At 45.4% G+C, this 19,327-nt stretch overlaps 1 protein-coding gene across 1 annotated transcript in view; it reads right to left on the reverse strand.

The window, feature by feature from the left end:
• The window catches only part of Dync1h1 (dynein cytoplasmic 1 heavy chain 1), a 65,738-nt gene that overhangs the window by 45,348 nt on the left and 1,063 nt on the right, over window positions 1–19,327 (reverse strand). Inside the window, exons 2-11 of the mRNA XM_076921152.1 lie at window positions 10,639–10,726; window positions 8,998–9,171; window positions 8,612–8,867; window positions 8,151–8,337; window positions 5,852–6,123; window positions 5,540–5,767; window positions 3,707–4,783; window positions 3,045–3,224; window positions 1,784–1,933; window positions 579–725 (exon numbers count right to left, since the gene is read on the reverse strand). Coding sequence (XP_076777267.1) covers window positions 579–725; window positions 1,784–1,933; window positions 3,045–3,224; window positions 3,707–4,783; window positions 5,540–5,767; window positions 5,852–6,123; window positions 8,151–8,337; window positions 8,612–8,867; window positions 8,998–9,171; window positions 10,639–10,726 — 2,759 coding nt within the window. The remainder of the gene's footprint in view (window positions 1–578; window positions 726–1,783; window positions 1,934–3,044; window positions 3,225–3,706; window positions 4,784–5,539; window positions 5,768–5,851; window positions 6,124–8,150; window positions 8,338–8,611; window positions 8,868–8,997; window positions 9,172–10,638; window positions 10,727–19,327) is intronic.

Genomic DNA, 19,327 nt, shown 5'->3' on the forward strand with positions numbered 1-19,327 from the left:
CTAGGATTTCCTTAACCTTGTCAGTGGGGATCTATAAATTAAGTAAGAACAGCTCCACACTGATAAATAAGGCTGCGGGCAGGAGCTCATGACTCTCACTTCCAAGAGTGCTTGAAAATGTCTCTACCAGTAGGAGCTGGAGTGGCCATCCCAGTGTTCAGGAGGCTGAGGCTGGAGGTCAGCTGGGACCATACAGTAAGACCCTATATCCAAAATCTAACACAGCGATGGAGTAGGAACTGAGATTATCAAAGTTCATAGGCCGGGCACAGTGGCAGACACCTTTAATACAGGTGTTCAGAAGGCAGAGGCAAGAGAATCTGAGTTTGAGGCAAACTTGGTCTACACAGTGAGGGCTACATAAAGATTCGCAGTCTGAAAACCAAAGAAGCTTACGGAGGAACTTTGAAAAGATGAGGGATGCTACAAATGCCAAGCTTTCCTTCAGGACAAGCAACCTGGGAGCCCTCGAGTTTAAAGAGACGTGTTCCAGGTTTACTAAATGACTCATCCTGAGAAGTGGCATCAGAGTCCCAAATAAGACCTGGTCTGAGGGCCTGGAGCCCCTGGAAGCTTACCTGGTACCTCTGACTCTGGATCCTGGGCAGGGACAGCACAATCATCTTCCAGGCAAACATCTCCTGGTATAGCTTGTACCTGCATTCTTCAATGGGTGGATTCAAATAGATCACCTGGTTTGTTATTCTTAGCTCATGAACAACATTCTGAAAAAGAAAGGTTTTGTTTTTACTCAGTAACATATTTTAATAAAATAAATAATTCTTTACAACCTTCTTTATCTAAATTATGACCTCTCTAGGTAGAACCACAAAGTCTGTCATATCAGATGCACTCCTGAGCTATTTCACATTTGTCCCTCTAAGATCACAAGAGGCTGGGGGCAAGCATCACTTTATCTACTCCAGGTGCCCTGGGGCCTAGATCAGAATACACAGTAGATACTCATGGAAATCTGAAGCAGTGGGTGGTGGTGGAGCACATCTTTAATCCCAGCACTCAGGAGGCAGAGGCAGGCAGATCTTTGTGGTTTGAGGCTAGCCTGGTCTACAGAGTGAGTTCCAGGTCTGCCAAGGCTACACAGAGAAACCCTGTCTCATAGTTCGTCACACAGACAGCAAGCAAGTAAGAGTTCGCACTGTGTACATCTCCTGAACAGACTTTAGTGTTTATGGTTTCCTGTCTTGAAATGATTTTAAGTTGACAGAAGATGTACAAAGAACGCACAAGGTGCCTCAGCAACTTCGCTGACACCTGCCTCACCCTGCACTCAATCTCCTCAACCCATTCCAGACTCTGGCATTTTCTGCTCTTGTCAGATGCTACATAGATTGACTTTCCATGTGAGCCTGTATTTTTCTCGTAAGTTTTCTGGAGAAAAGGCAGATGTGAAATGCCCTTTGTCATCACGAGACGTTACAAATGCATGGAGTCACACACACCACTAGTGGTGCTAACATTCATCAACTGCTTAAATGGTGTCTGTCAGGCTCTTCCACAGTAAGGTGACTTCTTCACAGGCACTCCTTACCCAGTGCCAGCCCCAGTGCCAGGGATCTAGTCTAGGCCTCCTGCATTCTAAGCAAGTGCTCCATCACCTAGCTACACCTCAGAGCCTCCCGACAGGCACTTTTTTTGAGATAAGATTTTACTACTTAGGCTAAGCTACCTTGAGCTTGTGACCCCCTGCCTCAGTTTCCACCAACCCTTCAGAGGGGAGGAGCTTGTTCTGCTCTACCCAGGGGAGTGCCATGGAGATACTCACTTTGATCTTGGGCTCTCCACCAGGCTTGTGACTGACTTGTGGAGCGTCTGTATCCATGTCAACTTCTGCTTTATCTTCAGCTTGTCCAAGAAGAACCTGGGTCCAAGCTCGAAGGCCAGCTTGCAGGCGAACACCCAGAATCCTTTCAATCTACAGAGAAGGCAGGGTCACTGAGTGGCTGCTTTTGAAGGTCAGCTCACAAAGTACAGAATAAGAAGGTGGCAGGTATACGGAAGTCAAGTGTCCAACTCCAACCCTATCTCACTCTGTGACATGTGCAGCCTTGTTAGGACTGTGTTCTGCACCTTTGGGACTTGTGAATTGCCAGTCTCCTCAGCTCCTAAGTGACAAGGAGACTTAACACCATACTGCAGATGCAGTTAAGCTCTTGGTAGCCATTCCTTATGATGTAAAACCCACTTCAAGGGCTGTTTTGTGGAGCTTGAAGGCAGCTCTAGAAGTGAAACTAGGAACACTGAGCTTGAAGATAAAGACATTTTTCTTCAACAAGTGGAAGAAAGCCTTCTCTAAGTTCCTCTATGTGACAGACAGGACCTCTGCATGTCTTTGCCACCAGTGTGCCCTACGCCATAGAACTGCCTAGGAGTGGGCTGAGGGCTGCGGGAGATCCACAGCATCTGCAGGCTGGTAACCTTCCTTCCTACCGTATCCTTGGTGTGGATGCCATTTTAAATTTAAGGGGAGAAGCAGCCAAGGTCAATCTGGACCCTCTGCTATAAAAGATGTCCTTGCCGACGCCTCTCTAGCCACATGTTCTCTCCAAATGAGTAAGAAATGCTAACCTGGCCCTGGCCTCATCCTTCAACAGCCTTAGGTGTGGAGGGGCAGATGTCAGAGAAGGGTGCCTGGAGGGCTAGTACATGAGGAAGGGATCCATGCTGAGCAAGACCCTAGATTCCACCAGGGCCACCACCACTGCCACCAAACAGGAAAATCAACAAACCAAACCGAACCTTAAATCATAGAACAGGAGGGAAAGAGTTAACAGGAAGTTGTCAAGTATCCAGAAAAAGGAGGAACTCTCCTCTGCGGCCAACACCTTGTTCCCAGCTGAGAACTGCTAGGACAGGGACCACAGCATTTGGCTGTGGCATTAGCTGATGGGTGCTAGCTAGAGGAGCTGGACAGCCAAGTAAATACCTAGGGAAAACGCCTTCCAAACAAACTAAAGGCCGTCCCTAACAGGGCCCACGCCCACAGGGACAGCAGAGCAGTGTCTGTCCAACCCAGCCGCCCGTACCTCCATGTCCAGCTTGTTGACCCAGATGGGCAGGTTGGAGTAGGAGTGCAGGTTTAGGTCGTCCACTGCTTTCTGCACTCTGTTCAAGATTTCAGAGAACGTCTTGTGATCGTACATGCAGGTTTCCAAAGAACGGACTTCCAGATCTATTTTTTCCTCAATGATTAGTAGGTCGTCCACCTAGAGGAGAGTGCACTTAGGATGAAAACACTCACTCACTCTATGGTTTATCTGTGTTCCTTTCCTGAAGGACTCTGCTCAGCGTAGAGAAGTCCCTCCATTAACAGCCAGCCTAGCTGCTGAAGTGAGGATGCTGCTCCCCTGCATGGACCACAGAGGAAACGGAGGGAGGGGCCAGGAACAGCATCGTTCTTCCCTCTGCCTGCCCATGGGAACAAGCAGTCCTACTACAGGTCTGAGATACCTCTCCCCCTAGCTGTATCACACGCCTATCTGCCTCCAATGTCCTCTAACTAGGTGTCTCAGGGTGTCACTCGGCAGCATTCCCAAAGCCCCACTCCATCAGTCAACAGCCAGAAAACTTCTCTCCTCCTGCAGCTCCAGGGGCTTAGCTTCACTCTTACAGACTACTGTGGAGAACTAGTGTGTTCCCTGACTCAGCAACTAAATCAACCATCAACGCTGAAGGTACGTCAACTTACCTTCTCTTGGAAGTTGAAAACCGTCTCTGCCAGGCGCTGCACATAGGGGTCGAGTTTGTAGGACTCCCATACCAACGCGATGCCTTCTGCGATCAAGGCCTGTACCTCCTTCTTCAGGCCAGCCACCAACAGGGAAATGGTGTTGCGTTCCTCCACCTTCTCACAGGTACGCTCGTAAGTCCGCACGCTTTCAATCAGTGAGATGGCAAATGGGTAGAGCTGGTTGGCTTGGTGAGCCTTGTTCACAATTGCAAGAGGGACTCGGAAGCCAAGCCACTTGAGGTTCCGGACTTCTTTGGAGAGTGTTATGATCTCGGGAAGGAAGTTCACCTTTAGCTTGAGGACGTTCCCAGTTCGGCCCCGCACACGAGCACTCTCGATGGTGAAGATGCGCCCTGAGACACCAAGGTTGCGTTGCTGAACCTTCCTGGCCCAGTCATCGAAGATCTCCTGGGTGTTGAGCTTCATCCGGAAGCTGTCCCCGTCCTGCTTCAGCTTCTGCCCTTCCACGTGGTTCTCCCAACCCTTGCCCAGGACGTCTTCCACTCGCTTCATGTAGGCAGTGAGCTGTCTGTCAATCTGTTTAGCCCAGATGATAGACCCTGACACAGGGGGCAGGTCACGGACATGACTCATTTTACAAGCTTGGCTTTGTGGGTACTGGACCTTGAACTTGTCGTGCAGAGATTCGATGTCATCTTTTACACGCTGGATCAGCTGGGTCTGGTATTCACGAATGGCCCCTCGGATGTGTGGGCGGACGAACAGTGCATTGAACCTGGAGAAAATTCTGAACATCTCATTGGCGTTCTTGGCTGTGCCGAGCTGGTCTCGGAGGCGGGCGGTGATGCGCGTCTCCACACGGTCGATCCTCTCATCGTATCTCTTCATCGCAGCCTCCCAAGCCTCTGTCCCTTCTTTGGAAACATCCAGCCCATCGACTTCCTTGACATTCTCATAGGCCAGGTTCACCTCCTCGATGGCATTGGCATCTGCAGCATCAAAGAGGACCTCTGCCACTTTCATGTCTTGGGGTTCAGGTGCCTCTCCTTGGTTCTGTTGTGCAACTGCTGTGACCTAAAAAAAGATTTGGAACAAAAAATATTTGCAAATGAGGTTTTTCTGTCATAGGCACAGCACGGGATTCTTGTGCATCAATACCGACTTTTAACCCTTCAGTAATTTATAATCACAATTCAACCATGAGCACACTATAAAGATCTCCCCGCACATTTCTGTCTTACCGTATTTTTTTAAAGGAAAGAACTAGTGAAAAGGAAGAGGGAATGAAACAAGAGCGAGACTGCACACAGAACTAGGACAGAGCTCAGCCACACGGCACTTGACTACAGGCACAGGACTTTAGATTCAATCCCCCAGAATGGAACAAAAAAAAAAAAATTAAAACAAAATACCCTCCCCCAAAGACACACAAAGAAAAATGGAACCACTGGATTGTTTCAATAAAGCTTAGAGATTCCCTATAATTTATTATGGTGCATTGTCGAATGACTCTGTTGATGTCACGAACTACAACCTAATGCCCAGGCGTCTGCTCTGAGCTGCCCCCATGTGAGCACACATAACAAGACTCAGACACTCACAACAACACAATGCACATATAACAAGACTCGGACACTCATAACAACACAATGCACACATAACAAGACTCGGACACTTATAACAACATAATGCAGCCTCGGGATCGAGGATGACAAGTGACAAAAGGAAACTAAAGAAAAAAAGAGTACGTACAAAGTGGTCAGTTCTTTCAAAGAATTAATTAAAGAGGCAGCAAAACAAGGATTGTGTGCGCTTCTATGACAGACATACCTGTGGCCTCAGGACTCTGACAATGACAGCTCTCAGCTGTTCATGCTGGCGGCGGAACTTCCTCATCTGGTCGAGGCGGGCCTGAAGCTTCCTGTGCGCGGGGTTGATGCGCCACACCATCTTCAGGTTCTCCTCCCTCTTCCTCTTGACAATGTCTCTCAGCAGCACCTGGAGCTTCTCGTACTCGTCATCCCATGTCTGGAAGACTTCGAAGCAAGCCACCATGACCTGTGGTACAATTGGGAGATAGCTTGTCATTAAGTCACACTGATCTAACTGGCTCAGGGTAGTTTTCTAAAGACCCCGACTTACTTTTTCAAACTCTTCATAAGCTACATGCATCAACTTCCTAGTGCCCAAGACTTTGAGCAACTGAGAACTCAAGTCTCTGGAAATTGCCTCCACAAGACGCAAGGCCCGCTGAATGGGGTATTTTGTGTTTCGGATCTTTCTCAGATGTGTGAAAATTGCAACAAGTGCCTGCCTTATCTTGTCCAGCTCAGTGGCAGATAGCAAGTCATTCAGAGGGAAGTCTTTCATCAGAGGATTGTAGTCATTCACCGTTTCCAACGCCTGCTTAAGACCTAGATTGACAAAGAGGGATAATGGCTTTCATGTCAAGTAATAAAATCAAGTAAATTCTGTCATAACTATGGAATGCATTTTGATGCTGAAAATATTTTAGTTATAAAAAATCATTCACAGTATTTCAAATAAACAAACAAACAACATCTCTAGTGGACTCAGTTTGGTTTTCTTAGGGGTGTAGTTGAAGCCAGGTAGAGTGGTATAAATGCCTTTCATCCCAGCACTTGGGAGGCAGAGACAGGTGTAGCTCTGTGAGTTCAAGGCCAGCCTGGTCCACAATGCAAGTTCCAGGAAAGCCAGGACTACACAGAGAAAGCCTGCCTGGATGGTGGGATGGGGGAGGAGAGCTGGGCTGTAAAAGGATCAGCAGTTAAGAGCACTGGCTGGCCGCAGAGGACCTGGGGTTGTTTCCCAGCACCCACATGGCAACTTAGAACCATTGTAAGTTTTCAAGTCCAGAGAATTCAGTATCTTCTTCTGGCCTCAGTTGGCACGATGCACACACATGGTGCACATACACACGTAGGCAAACATTTATATACATTAAAAATAAACAAACAACTCTCCCACATCCTAACTTAGTGATAAGCCCATCTCCCAAGGAGCTTCCCTCACGGGGCTAACATTTTATATTTTGAATTTAGTACTGTCTACATGTTTTACTTTAATAATTAAGTTTAGAGAAACTTCAGTGTCGTCAGCTTTGAGAACACTCACTCATGGCTAAGTTTAAATATGTCATTATGAACATGGAATCACAGGAAAAAGTGGCTTTTGGTCTGTTTCTTCCTTTGACATAAAATTTCTAACAGTATTAGGGAAGAAAGACTTCAGAGCATGCTGGTGATGTACACTGTCGTTCTAGTACTGGCAGGAACAGACAGTATGATCAGGAGCTGATGGTCATCTTTGGCTATATAGGAAGCTTGAGGCCAGCCTGGACCATATGACAACTACATAAAAACCCATCTCAAAAAAACAAAACAAACAAAAAAAAAGAATCAAATGTCCACATCAGCGCTGGTGAATGCCCAGTCAACATTTTTAAGGTGGTCACGACAGCCTGAGGAGGTCTACTGAAAATTTACTTACTTAAAACCTTGAGTACCACACTTTGTGGGGAGGAGATAAATGGGCCTAGTCACTTGATTTCTTGGAGCCTATAGAAATGTGTCACAGATATATATCTGGCCAAACATTTCTGTGTTTAGTGCACACCAGTGCAACTCCACTGCCACTGCTCCTACTAAGAGACCTGGGGACTGGACCCAAGACCTGTGTTAGCTAGGTAGGCACTGTAGCATCAAGCTACATCATATCCCTTGGGCTTTTTAAACAAGGGTCTTACTATGTAGAGCAGGCTGCCCTGACTTAGAATCCTACCCCTACCTCCCAAGCTCTGTGACTAGGTTGGGGCATAGCTCAGTACGAGGACATTTACTCAATACCTGAGAGACACTGGGTCAATTCTCCACACTGGGGACAGGGAGAGGGAGTGGGGAGACTGAGGTGTGGACAGCGTGCCCAGCCTGCATTAACTGACCACATGGGATAAGGAGGAGGGGAGCAGAGAAGGGAAAGGGGCAGGAGAGAAGAGGGAAAGCAACAGGGCTGCTTCCTCCTTCCTCAGCAGGGGGCAATGGCTGTCTCCTGGCTGACCAGAATGCTCACAACCACACAGTGAAGAGACAGGAGGGCAAGTCCCAGGGCTCACTAGCCTCAGGCCTAGAAACTGTCTTAGTTTCTCAAAAGCCATAAGGGGAAGGAAATTTATATGTGAGAAGGACAGCCTAGACTTTTATTCTGTAGAACTGAGGGCAAGAGGAGAAAAGATGCAGGAGAGAAAAAGAGCTAAGGGAACAGTAGTGTTTAGGGTGTGTCCCTGGTGCAGTACTTGTCTGACACATAAAAGGCTGGGCCTGGGTCTAATCCCAAACTGCATCTACTAATTCTCATCTAAATCAAAGACCTTAAAAAGGAAGGTCAGTAACTTATGCATCCGGTTATTGGTTCTGGGTTTTACCTGTGTCAGTATCAAAACTGACAGTGGCGTGGAAACGTTTGCCATGCTTCAGGATGTCCAGAGTTAGAAGCACCTCTGGGCTCTCCCGCTTCTCTTGGATGCGGTACAAAGCACGTTCCAAGTTTAGCCAAAAGCTGATTTCCTGCAAGGCAGTTCCTGATGCTGGATCTCGGTCAAGCTTTGTCACCTTTGAAGACAAGATGACATTGACTTGATGGTAAATCTTAAGTTGATCCCTCCCGGATACAAGTGAAGGGTTTGGTGTAAAGCTTGGCAAGATGGCTGTGTCAAGTGCTCTCTCAGTTCACAGTATACTTACTACTCTGCCGAGACTCTGGTGCTGCCTGAAGCAGCAGGGGTTCCTACTGTCATATTATCACAACAGAAGAATGTGGGGCAGCTTCCCATACACATTAAAGGACAACCCATCTCACACCAGCTGTCAATTACAGTGCCCTTACCTTTTGAATTTCTCGGATCCACCGATTAACTCCAGACTGTAATTGGTTAAGAAAAGTTGGGTCTTCAACCTTATCACCAAAATCTGTAACTTTGGGTTTTTCTCCACGCTCATAGCACTGCTTTGCAACGTTCGTGATGATGGGATGAATTGGCAAGCTGATCTCTGGGATCTCAATATTCTGCTGCAGGTGAAGGAGTCCCATCTCAAGCTCTGCAATCTTTTTTTCAACTGAAGGAGCCATCTTATCACCATCCCTACAAAGACGGAAGCATCTCAAAATTAGAGCAATATGGCCTTCGGTGCGCATTACTTAAGGTCTGTTAAGTATCAGTGAGATACTTTTGACTCAATGCAGCCACGCTGTGGTGAGAAAGCAGTGCTTACCTGTCTGCTTTGCCAGACTCTCTGATGTAGGACTTAAAGAAAGGAGCCACTGCATTGCTGATGAAAGAGTGCAGTGTCTCGTACGGCGAGTCTTCACTCAGAGTGAGGACACGGAGCTGGGAAGACACCGGCTTATCTGCGTCAATCACAGGAGCTCGCTTGATGAATGCCAAGCTGAAGAGCAAACGAAGAGAGCGAAGCAGACAAGTCACAGTTTAAACCAGTTTTAACAATTATAGCTTTTGTGCTGAAAGCAAATTAAAATTTTTGAGTGTTTAACTTAAAATTACATTAAGAACAGACTGAGCTGGGTGTGGTGGTGCATGTCTTTAATCTTAGCGAGTTTCAGGCCAGCCAGCAATACAGAGTGAGACCCTGTCTCAAACCAACCAAAACCAGACTGAGTGGGTGCTTTTCTAGCTGTGGTTGTCCTTTCCCACTGTGGGAGAATGACCTGTCAGGACACGGTTATAGCGTGTCCTCACGACAAAGGTAGCAACGGGCTGGCAGAAGTTACAGTTCTGGCTGAAAACCAACCTATTCAAGCCACTGTAAGCTGCACATCCATCCTATCTAAGGTGCACTTGGACCTGGGAACTGTCATGTCAAGTCCATAATAAAATCTGCGCCTGCTGAACTGGCCACTTCTTCCAGCTCCACAGTTCTTTGTTTCTGAACTCTCTTCTCCATCTCTAGACACCACTTCAACTAGATTTCCTATTTCCCTAAATATATTACAAGGGTCAATGAGATGGTTTCAGGAGTTAAGGGCCCCTGATGCCAAGCCAACCAACCTGAGTTCGATCCCACCCCCCACCCCAGTCCTCCACCACGGAACACACAGGGTGGAAGTAGAGGGAAAATTCCTGTAGGCTACACTGTGACCTACCTAGTCACAGTGCTTTCAGTACTGCAAAAGATGGGAAACGGAAGGAAGGTTTAGGTCTTTTGCAGTGCTGGTCGGGAAGTGTTCTATCACACAATCCCATGCATGGCAGACAAGGACAGAGCCTGTCTAGGAGTCTGTCCACAGCCACACAGCAGCCACACAAGTCGGCTACACCCTTTGTTTGTTTTCCTTTTTCTTCTGAGACAGTTGTTTCCTCCTATGGAGACCAGGCTAGCTCCAAGCATTAGATCCCCTGGTTCCAGCCTCCTAAATGCTGAGACTGCAGTGTGTCCCACTCTACCCTGCAGCTCCTTTATAGTCTTGACACTGCTTAAGAAGTTCTGACTGCTAATGCAGAATAATGAGTTTTCACACATGGAAATTTCAAAGTTCCTACTGGATTCAAAAGTTGATATAAACTTCCTGGAAGGGGGACAATCTGGCAACATGCATTAAACATTTTAATGATGCCTTTCCTATGAACGGGTAATACTCTCTTGAAGGGTTTACCCTGAAAAGAATCAGGCCTATGCACAGGAATGCTCACTATTCATTTATAATGACAAAATAAGATAAAAGCAGAAATTATTAAATCAAATAATACAATCAGATTGAAACCTAAAACAACTAGTAAGTACAGAGCAGCTCAAACATAAGATCAGTACCACGTAGAGCAACTTTACATCAGTGCAGACATCTTGTTCGAGGCGTGCTCATGTGCACGGTCTCACAGTGGCGCTCACACTGCTTACCTGTTGGACTTCACCCCGTAATGAATGTCTATGTTGATGTTATAGGAAATGAATTCTTTCTCCTCTTCTCCTTCATCACCAACGTCCTCTATAAATCATAATAATAGTGTTATCAAATTCACATTGACATTTCTAATCTTTCAAGTCTTAAAGACTGATCCTCACCCCAGCCCACCTCACTTCTGAAGTCCCAGGGTGCTGGCTCTAACTGCTTTTCCTGACTTAAGTTGGGCATTTGTTTGCTGTGTGATCTTGGGGACAAGGAGCTGACTCTGTATCTTCCAGGCAGTAGCAAATGCCTGGGTTGTTGGAAGAGTAATAAGAGAACACAATAAAGTCTCAGAGATGTGGGCAGTTCCAGTAGCTTCTGTAAAATTCTCACTTTCTCTGGCCCCAAAATACAAGTCTCTTTCCATGCCAAGTGCAGTCTGCTCAGCTGTATATTCAGCGCTTACTATATGATGTGACAAGCATTTCCATGCCACCCAGTCAGACCTAGGCTGGCAGGGCTATTAGCCCTTTTTTCCAGGTACAGAGTAAGTAAATGATCCCTAAGATACTCAGCCATAAGGCATGGGAATGGAGAGGCCTACAGTTCCACACCAGCTTTCCACCAGCACACAGCAGGGCCAGGCCAAGGGTGACGCCCACCCTGGAAGACTGCTGACAAGAAATATGCCAAAAGCCAGTCACCCAGCTTTTCCATTGCTCTCTTAAGCACCTGTCCGTCTATTGTGGGCTGCATACGGAAGTGTCTCTTCTACCCAAGCTAACCAAAGGCATGGACCATGCAGGGTCTACACAGTACACGAGCCATAGACAAGCTTACTGGAACTTAGCATACAACAGCCTCAAGAGGCATGTAGGACAGACTTCTAAACTAGAAATCAAAATTACAGAAAACATTTGTAAAAAGAATACGGGCGTGGTGCCGCAGGAAGGTGGATCTCTGTGAGTTCAAAACCAACATGTCTACATAGTTAGGTTCAAGCCAGCAGGGCCATACAGTGAGACTCTGCCTCAAAATAATAAGACTATAAGATAATGCAAACTTTTCTATCATAACCTCCAAGACATTTGAACATTCTAGCTGAATTATGTTCACAGTGACTCACAGTGAACCCAAATCTTCATTCTGTCTCCCTCCCCTCTCCCCGAGGTAGGGTTTCACTGTATAGCTCTGGCTGGCCTAGAACTCACTATGGAAAGCAGCCCGGCTTTGGACTCACAGACACCTGCTGGCCTCTTCTTTGACTCATCTGCATTCAAGAGCCAAGAAGCAACACAAACCCAACAGAAGACCCAAGAATGGCTGAGGAGTACGGACTTCAGATTCATGGGCAGAGAAGGGCATGGGACACTGAACTGGGTGCTCTCCGAGGCTTCTTTTAGCAACTAAACTTTGAAATTCAAGTATAAAATACAAAGCCTGAGCAAACACTGTCTGCTTTGTTGGTTTTAGGATGAGAAAAAAAGCAAAATTCAAAACCATGACATCTGCACAAAATGGATGGGCTGGAGATCACTGTACTAAGTGAATAAACTGGCCTCTCTTATGTGGGCTTTGGATTTAAGAGGGAGGGAGTAGAAAGGAGACAGAAGGAGGAAGCCATCTTAAGTGGGGAGGAGGAAAAGGGGTGATGGAGACGTTTGGGGAGCAGGGGAGAACACTGGGGAATGGGCTCAGTGATGACGAGTACAATGACATCTGTGCACACAAATGCTGGGGTGAAAATCATTTCTCTGTAAACTGACTTTAAAAACAACGTTCACACCTAAAGGCATGATATGTAATGTCTCCATCAAGAGATATTTTTTCCGGACAACTGTTTTTGATATAATTTTAGAAAGGGGAGGAAGAAGTGGGAAGAACTTTCCAGTATGCCTAGTACTACCTCTTGTCTTTTAAAATAACTACTGTCATCATGCATAAGTTGGCATCTTCAGACAGTACCCGGAAGGCCTCGGGCACACTGAGAATATTATATAGGCCAGTGCCCACCTCTCCTAGGCCTAGGAGTCCTGCTCTTGACTGTGTAAGTACTCTCCATCTCAGCTGAGGAAAGAGATGGCGAAGTGTGGGTGAATGTTGAAAAGCAGCCCTGTAGGTACTGAATGCTGGCATCTTGCCACTGTGTGGCTGCTCCAGCAGTAGTCAGTCAGTTGTCTAAGCCTGGAGCATGACCACCAAGAGCTGTCACCCAGTGCTACAGAGGAGCGAATGCCCCGAACTGAGCCTGGGCCATTCATCCAGATTATAAAGTTATACTTTGCCAAGAGATCCAATGTGTTCTTCTTGTGCAGAGCCCACCCTGGCCTGCCAAGTAAACAGCTTTAACATGCCTAAGGCGGTTTTTAATTTAACTTATAACAAACAAACGAACAACAAAACAAACTATTCAAAAAAAACCCTTTATAAATCAACTGACTTTCCAACCACTCAAATGTGGCTACATTATAAGATAACCCTGCTGTCTCAAAGTAGTCACACCTATGCCTGCAATCTCAATTGCAAGCATAAGACAAACACATAAAGACATGCCCTAAACTATAGCTGTCAAGGCAGTGGATTAACAAATATTGCCTCGATGGGCTTGCTGAATTCCAGCAGAGGCAGGAACATCTCTGAGTTCGAGGCCAGCCTGCTCTGTACAGTGAGTTCCAGGACAGCCAGGCTGCGTACACAGGGAAACTCTGTCTGAAACAAACAAACAAACAAACAAAAACTACAAAAAAAGAGAAACAAACAAACAAAAACAAAAAACAGAACAAAACAACCTGTCTCCTTCAGTTTTCTAAACTTTCCACAATCATATAAAGTGCATCACCAAATACCATTCAAGTAACATGGACAATAAAAGAAGATTCTGTAACCACCTCAAAGATGTTTGACATACTGAAAACATATTGACATATTGAAAGTAATTCCTCCCCAGCCCACCATTCCACAAGTGCAATCAGAGAGGAGAGTAGACACAGGGTCTCAGCCTGCTGCCTGTGCTCCCTGATCCAACAGGCTCCCTGCCCACGCAGGTATGAGTCAGGGCTCTGTGGCAAACGCTGCAGTCTAACACTAGGAGCACTGCAGTGCGGCTCAGGAAGGCACGCCCAGTGACATAATCCCCAGACAGGAAGAACTCGGAAGACAGACCTGCAGCTTTGGTGAAATTCCAGCAGCCCTAAGAGTAACTTGGGAAGTCATTACCAGTTGGTCAGGGAAACACATCTAGATCAGTCTTGTTATACAAATTCCTGGTAAATACAGAAATCAAAACCCCACTTACAGAATATTATGATGGTTGATAAATTATCAAATATGCTTTTTGCAGAAGGTCAAGCTGTGATCTCAGCACTGGGAAGGAAGAGGCAGGAGGATCACCACAACTTCTAGTCAGCCTGGTCTACAAAGTAAGTTCCAGGGGAGCCAGAGTTACAGGTCACCTCCAGAACTGTGTGTGTTTGTGGTGGCTCTCCCTTTTTGTCACTCTGTAATTTATTAATCTTCTAAATAGTAAAAAGAAGGCTTTCTACTTCTATAAAAATGTTTAAAGTTGAGGAAGGACACTTGATTATTTGTTGCTAATAAATGCGAAGGCTGTGACCTACATGTTTTGTCAGGTTGGCACATTTCACTATATCTCAAATCAGATTCCTGGTGTCTGTGAACTGCTGGTTAACACAGTTAACACAGGTGAAAAAAATGCAAAAAAAAAAAAAAATATGAAAAAAAGCGCTGACCCCACCCAGGTCCTGGGCTGCATGCTGTACTGGGTCACACTGGTGGACACTGCCCAACTGGCAGCAGCATCTGGATGTGCATGCCTCTGCAGACAGACCAACACATCTCAAACTACTAGAGCATGTTAGGAGCACACTGTGTCTTAAGGAGTGTATCTGCGGTAAGACCCGCACTGCCCTCACCTGAGCAGCCATTTCTTCAAGTGTACTGTCTGGGCAGCAGGAAAGGAATGAACCTTGGTCGCTCCCTCCAACCTTCTGCTAACCAGAGCAAGTGAAGGCATTCATTCACCCTACACCCCACACCAAATAACTCTTTACAAGTTTCGGGGTTTTCTTTCATCTTCTTTCCCCTTTAAAATCTAAAACAGACCAACACTGTATCATGATGATCACCATCGACACACAGTCCCTCTTACGTGATGGCTTTAGCTTTATCCCTTTCTCATGTCGGGTGCTGAGGACCATGATTTCTCTGCCCCCCCCCCCATGCTGGCACTGGGATAAGAACTCAGAGAAAGGCAGGTTTTCTCAACCTGCGAGTTTGCGTAGAAGCATCCTTTCAGGCGCATTAAGGAAGCATTACATCCCCACCTACTTCTCGCAATGAACTTTCCAATGAACTGAAGTTTGTTGAAAAAGACAGTCACTAATGCCCAAGGAACTCAGTCCTCAGTACTTCTCTTCTGGAGCCAAGGTCCCATACAGTCTGGGCTGGCCTTGGATTCAGCCTTGAACTGATCCTCCTGGTTCTACCTCCCCAGTGCTGGGACTATGGGTGTGCACTACTAGGTGCTGGAGATCAAACCAAAGACTACATAAGCACCCTGCCAACTCAGATACATCCCAGTCCTAATTTCCCAGCACTTGGGAGGCAGAGGCAGGCGGATTTCTGAGTTCTCAGCCAGCTTGGTCTACAGAGTGAGTTCCAGGACAACCAGGGCTACTCAGACTTAGTACTTTTTCAGGTAATATTAAGGCTCCACTCCTGATCAAGGAGCTGTGTGCAGTCAGTACTGGCTGGCAAAGTGAAAAATAGTTTTCTCCAATGACATCTCACTGGGAATCAACCCCACTTCAGGACAGGCCTATGCCTAGAAGCAGCTGGCCAACAAAACAAAAATCAGTGGTATTTTTTGTGGACTTTGTTTCATTTTACCATGTTTTGATATTTTCTGTCTTACTCTTTTGTGGGGGTTTTGTGATTTCTTTTGTTTTTGTTTTGAACGAGAAAAAACCATAAAGCTGGAAGGGTAGGAAGGTGGGAGGATCTGGTGAAATTGGGGGGAAGGAAAATATAATCAAAATTATGGAAAATGTCCTAAATTTAAAAAACAGAAAAAGAAACAACAACGATATCCTCTTTCTAAGCAGGTTTAATCAGCTACATCCCAGCCTCCCTCTGCAGTAATGGACAGGGTATGCTGGTTCTCTCCCTCACACAGTAAGTACCCACAGCACTGAGCACTCCCAGGTATCTTGCTGCAGACCACGTTGTCCTACCCACACAGAGACAGCTTGCCAGTGAGCCCAGGCTGACAGATTCCTGCTAGCACTGAGATTATGGGAATGTTACAGAAAGCTTTTCTTGTTGATTTGTCCATTATTGTATTAACCGCTTGACATGGTTATTAGTCTAGAAACGAATGCAGGCTGAACATCCGTAGTCTGAAAACTGATTTCAGGTTAGAGAGGCAAACGTCACACTGGAAGGACCTCTGGCCCCAGCATTCTGTAGCACCTCAGGGATCCTCAGCTGTATTGTTGTAAAGCCATCAGTTACTAAATTTCATAATTCCTCTTGAATATTAAGTCCTTAGAAAAACAACTTTTGAAAGCACACAGAAACAATTTTCCTAAGTTTCCACACAACTATGTTTCTATGAAACTGGGAACTATAAAAGGCTCTATGTGAAATGCAAAAAATATAAAAAACTCTTTTTTTTTAATTTTTAAGATTTATTTTATTTCCATGAGTACATGACCCCATCAAAGATGGCTGTGAGCCACCATATGGTTGCTGGGAATTGAACTCAGGACCTCTGGAAGAGCAGTCAGTGCTCTTAACTGCTGAGCCACCTCTCCAGCCCCAAAAATTCTTTTATACTTCAGTTCCCGGCCAACTCTGCAGTTGACTCCCCTCAATTACCTGCCCTAGAAACACTGGACTACTAGTTCAAGACACGCATACTAAGAACATTTCCAGTAATGAAGAGCAACTCCCAAGCCTAAGGATGCAGGGAAATGAGAATACCCTCTATACACACTCACCCTCCACACACACTCACACACTCACCCTCCACACACACACACACACACTCACCCTACACACACACACACACACACACACACACACTCAGTACCACATCATCCCTGCTGAGCACTCGCACCAGTCACAGAGGCACAGCGGTTACGTCCCACAGATACCACAGATACCACTGGGGACAAAGCACAAGAAAAGGGTAGGAAAAAGTGCTACAAAAACATCTTTACTGGGTAAACCATCCAGTTCAGGATCAAACACCTTTTTATCTAGAAGCAAACAATCTCCCTCTGACCAGGAATTTCAGAAAGGAGATTTCTCAGTGAAAAGCTGTCTCACCTGCTGCTGCTGCTGCACTATCAGAAGAAGCTGCTAAACCACCATCTTTATTTTATACTTTGAGGAATTCGGTACCTTAAATGCAAAGTGTCTAAGTAACTGGGGTAGTTTTAAAAAAAGAACTCATTTTTAAAAAATGCTTCTATATATTTGGTACAAGTATTTAGAAATGTTTTTAAAGTAGAGTAGTAAAGAGAGGCTGGAGACACAGCTTAGCTGTTGGGGTGCTTGCCTGGTATGCATGGAATCCTGCATGCTCTCCCCAGCACTAAGGTAAAAACTGACCATGGTAGTGAATGTCCTTAGCACTTGAGAGGCGGAGGCAGGAAGATCAGAAGTTCAAGGTCATCCTTGGCTACACACAAGTTTAAAGTTCATCTACCTGAGAATTTGGTTTAACAAAAAGAGAGAAAAGGGAGGGGTGGCTCAGATTAAAAACTAATTTCCCAGCACTTGGGAGGCAGAGGCAGGCGGATTTCTGAGTTCTCAGCCAGCTTGGTCTACAGAGTGAGTTCCAGGACAGCCAGGGCTACTCAGAGAAACCCTGTCTCGAAAAAACAACAACAACAACAACAAAACCAACCAACCAACCAACCAACCAACCAACCAAAACCCCCAAATTTCCCAGTTCAGGAAATCAGCCATGTATCAATCACAGTTGGTGCTATTTATTCACCTTTCACTGCAATCGACTATACATATTGCCTGTACATATCTGACCAAGTGTGCAGAAGCCAACGTGAACTAAGAACTACCAAAGCAAAGCCCTCCTACCAAGGGCCCAGAGACTGTACAGGCCTAGGCTGCAGTTCAATGTTAAAGGAAGAGATTAGGTAAACTCTGTGAGCTGAGAGGTCAGCCTGGTCTACAAAGCTTCAGGCCAACATTAGCTACACAGTGAGACTTCTCAAACAAACAAACAAACAACAACAAAAAGGGTGTGCTTAGCACATGCCACATCCTAGACTTAATCTCCAGCACAGATAACACACATGCTAACAAGAAGGAGACCTTAAGGCACCAACTTGCATTTAAAAGGATAGGATGGGGGGGGGGATGCTGAGGGGAGACCGGGAAGGAGGACAACATTTAAAATGTAAATAAATAAAATAACCAATTAAAAAAATTAAATAAATAAAAAATAAAAATATTTCCCTATGTTTCTGTAAGTGAACAAGAAATTAATGATATGCTTAATTGCTAGGAATGCAAACAGGATTTTTATAAACACAGAAGAGTTATTTCAGTCTCAGACAGTCAAATTCCTTAGTCAACTTTCAAAAGTGCAAGTCATTATGGAACCTCTCTGGGATGCTGGATCATCCCTTTGCTGAAAGAAATGTGTACTGTGTAGACACCTGATCCATTCTACCCTTGATATAAGATGGACAGATATGAGAAAAACAAATCACTAATGACAGAGCAAAAGAAAACCTTGGGAAATTTTTTTTTTTTTGTAAAGAGAAAGCATGACTCATGGTTTTTGTGTGTTTTTATATTGAAATTTCTAATTTTAATACACAAACTGTGCAACAAAGAATATAAAAAGGATTAGTTAGGGCCAAACTACTCAAAATCTATAAAAGCATAGGTTAAATTTTATTTTAATGAAATGTATTTGCACACACCCCACAAAAGAGCAAAAAAGTAGGGGGTCAAAGGGCTCACAGGGGCTCTGCTGAGGCATGAGGATTCCAGATGACTTTCATTTCAGGTAGGTTTCAAATTTTCTATAGTTACATGGTCTTTTGAACAAAAATAGGTTAATGCAGGAATAAATACAAACTCCAAATGTAAAGGAAATAACCTTGAGCCATACTAAAACTAAACAGGCACCAACAGCACGCTGCTTTAAACCTTCTATGTGGATTGAAGAGAAATATTTTTCCTATCTTCTAACTGCAGGCCCAAACCAAGGCCAGGTTGAACATTTTGTAATTAAGAATAACCTTTAAGGGATACAAAGTATCTGAAAGATACAAACTATCGAAAGGGCAGCAACACTGACTTTCTAACGGAACCACACAGCCTTTGGAACGCTAAACAAATATCCTCAGACCACCTTCATTCAATCCCTAAGGACTATTTCACTTAGACTGCACACCTGGATCCCTAGGGAAATGCCACACCCATTCACCAGCATGTCATACATGCTCCCCAGATGCCACAAAGTGGCTTTAAAGACTCAAGAAGGGAGGAATCCTGCAAGCAAGCTCCAGATTCCAGGTGAATCTAGGGATGTTGTGAGCGTCTCTACTGGAGGACACGACTGGAGCATGTCAGCTTTTTTTGCCTCCTTCCCCAACTAGTTCTGAAGTCTTTGAAATCAGAATTAAACGTTACAGGGCT

The sequence above is a fragment of the Arvicanthis niloticus genome, chromosome 23 (genome assembly GCF_011762505.2).
Source record: "Arvicanthis niloticus isolate mArvNil1 chromosome 23, mArvNil1.pat.X, whole genome shotgun sequence".
Lineage (NCBI taxonomy): Eukaryota > Metazoa > Chordata > Mammalia > Rodentia > Muridae > Arvicanthis > Arvicanthis niloticus.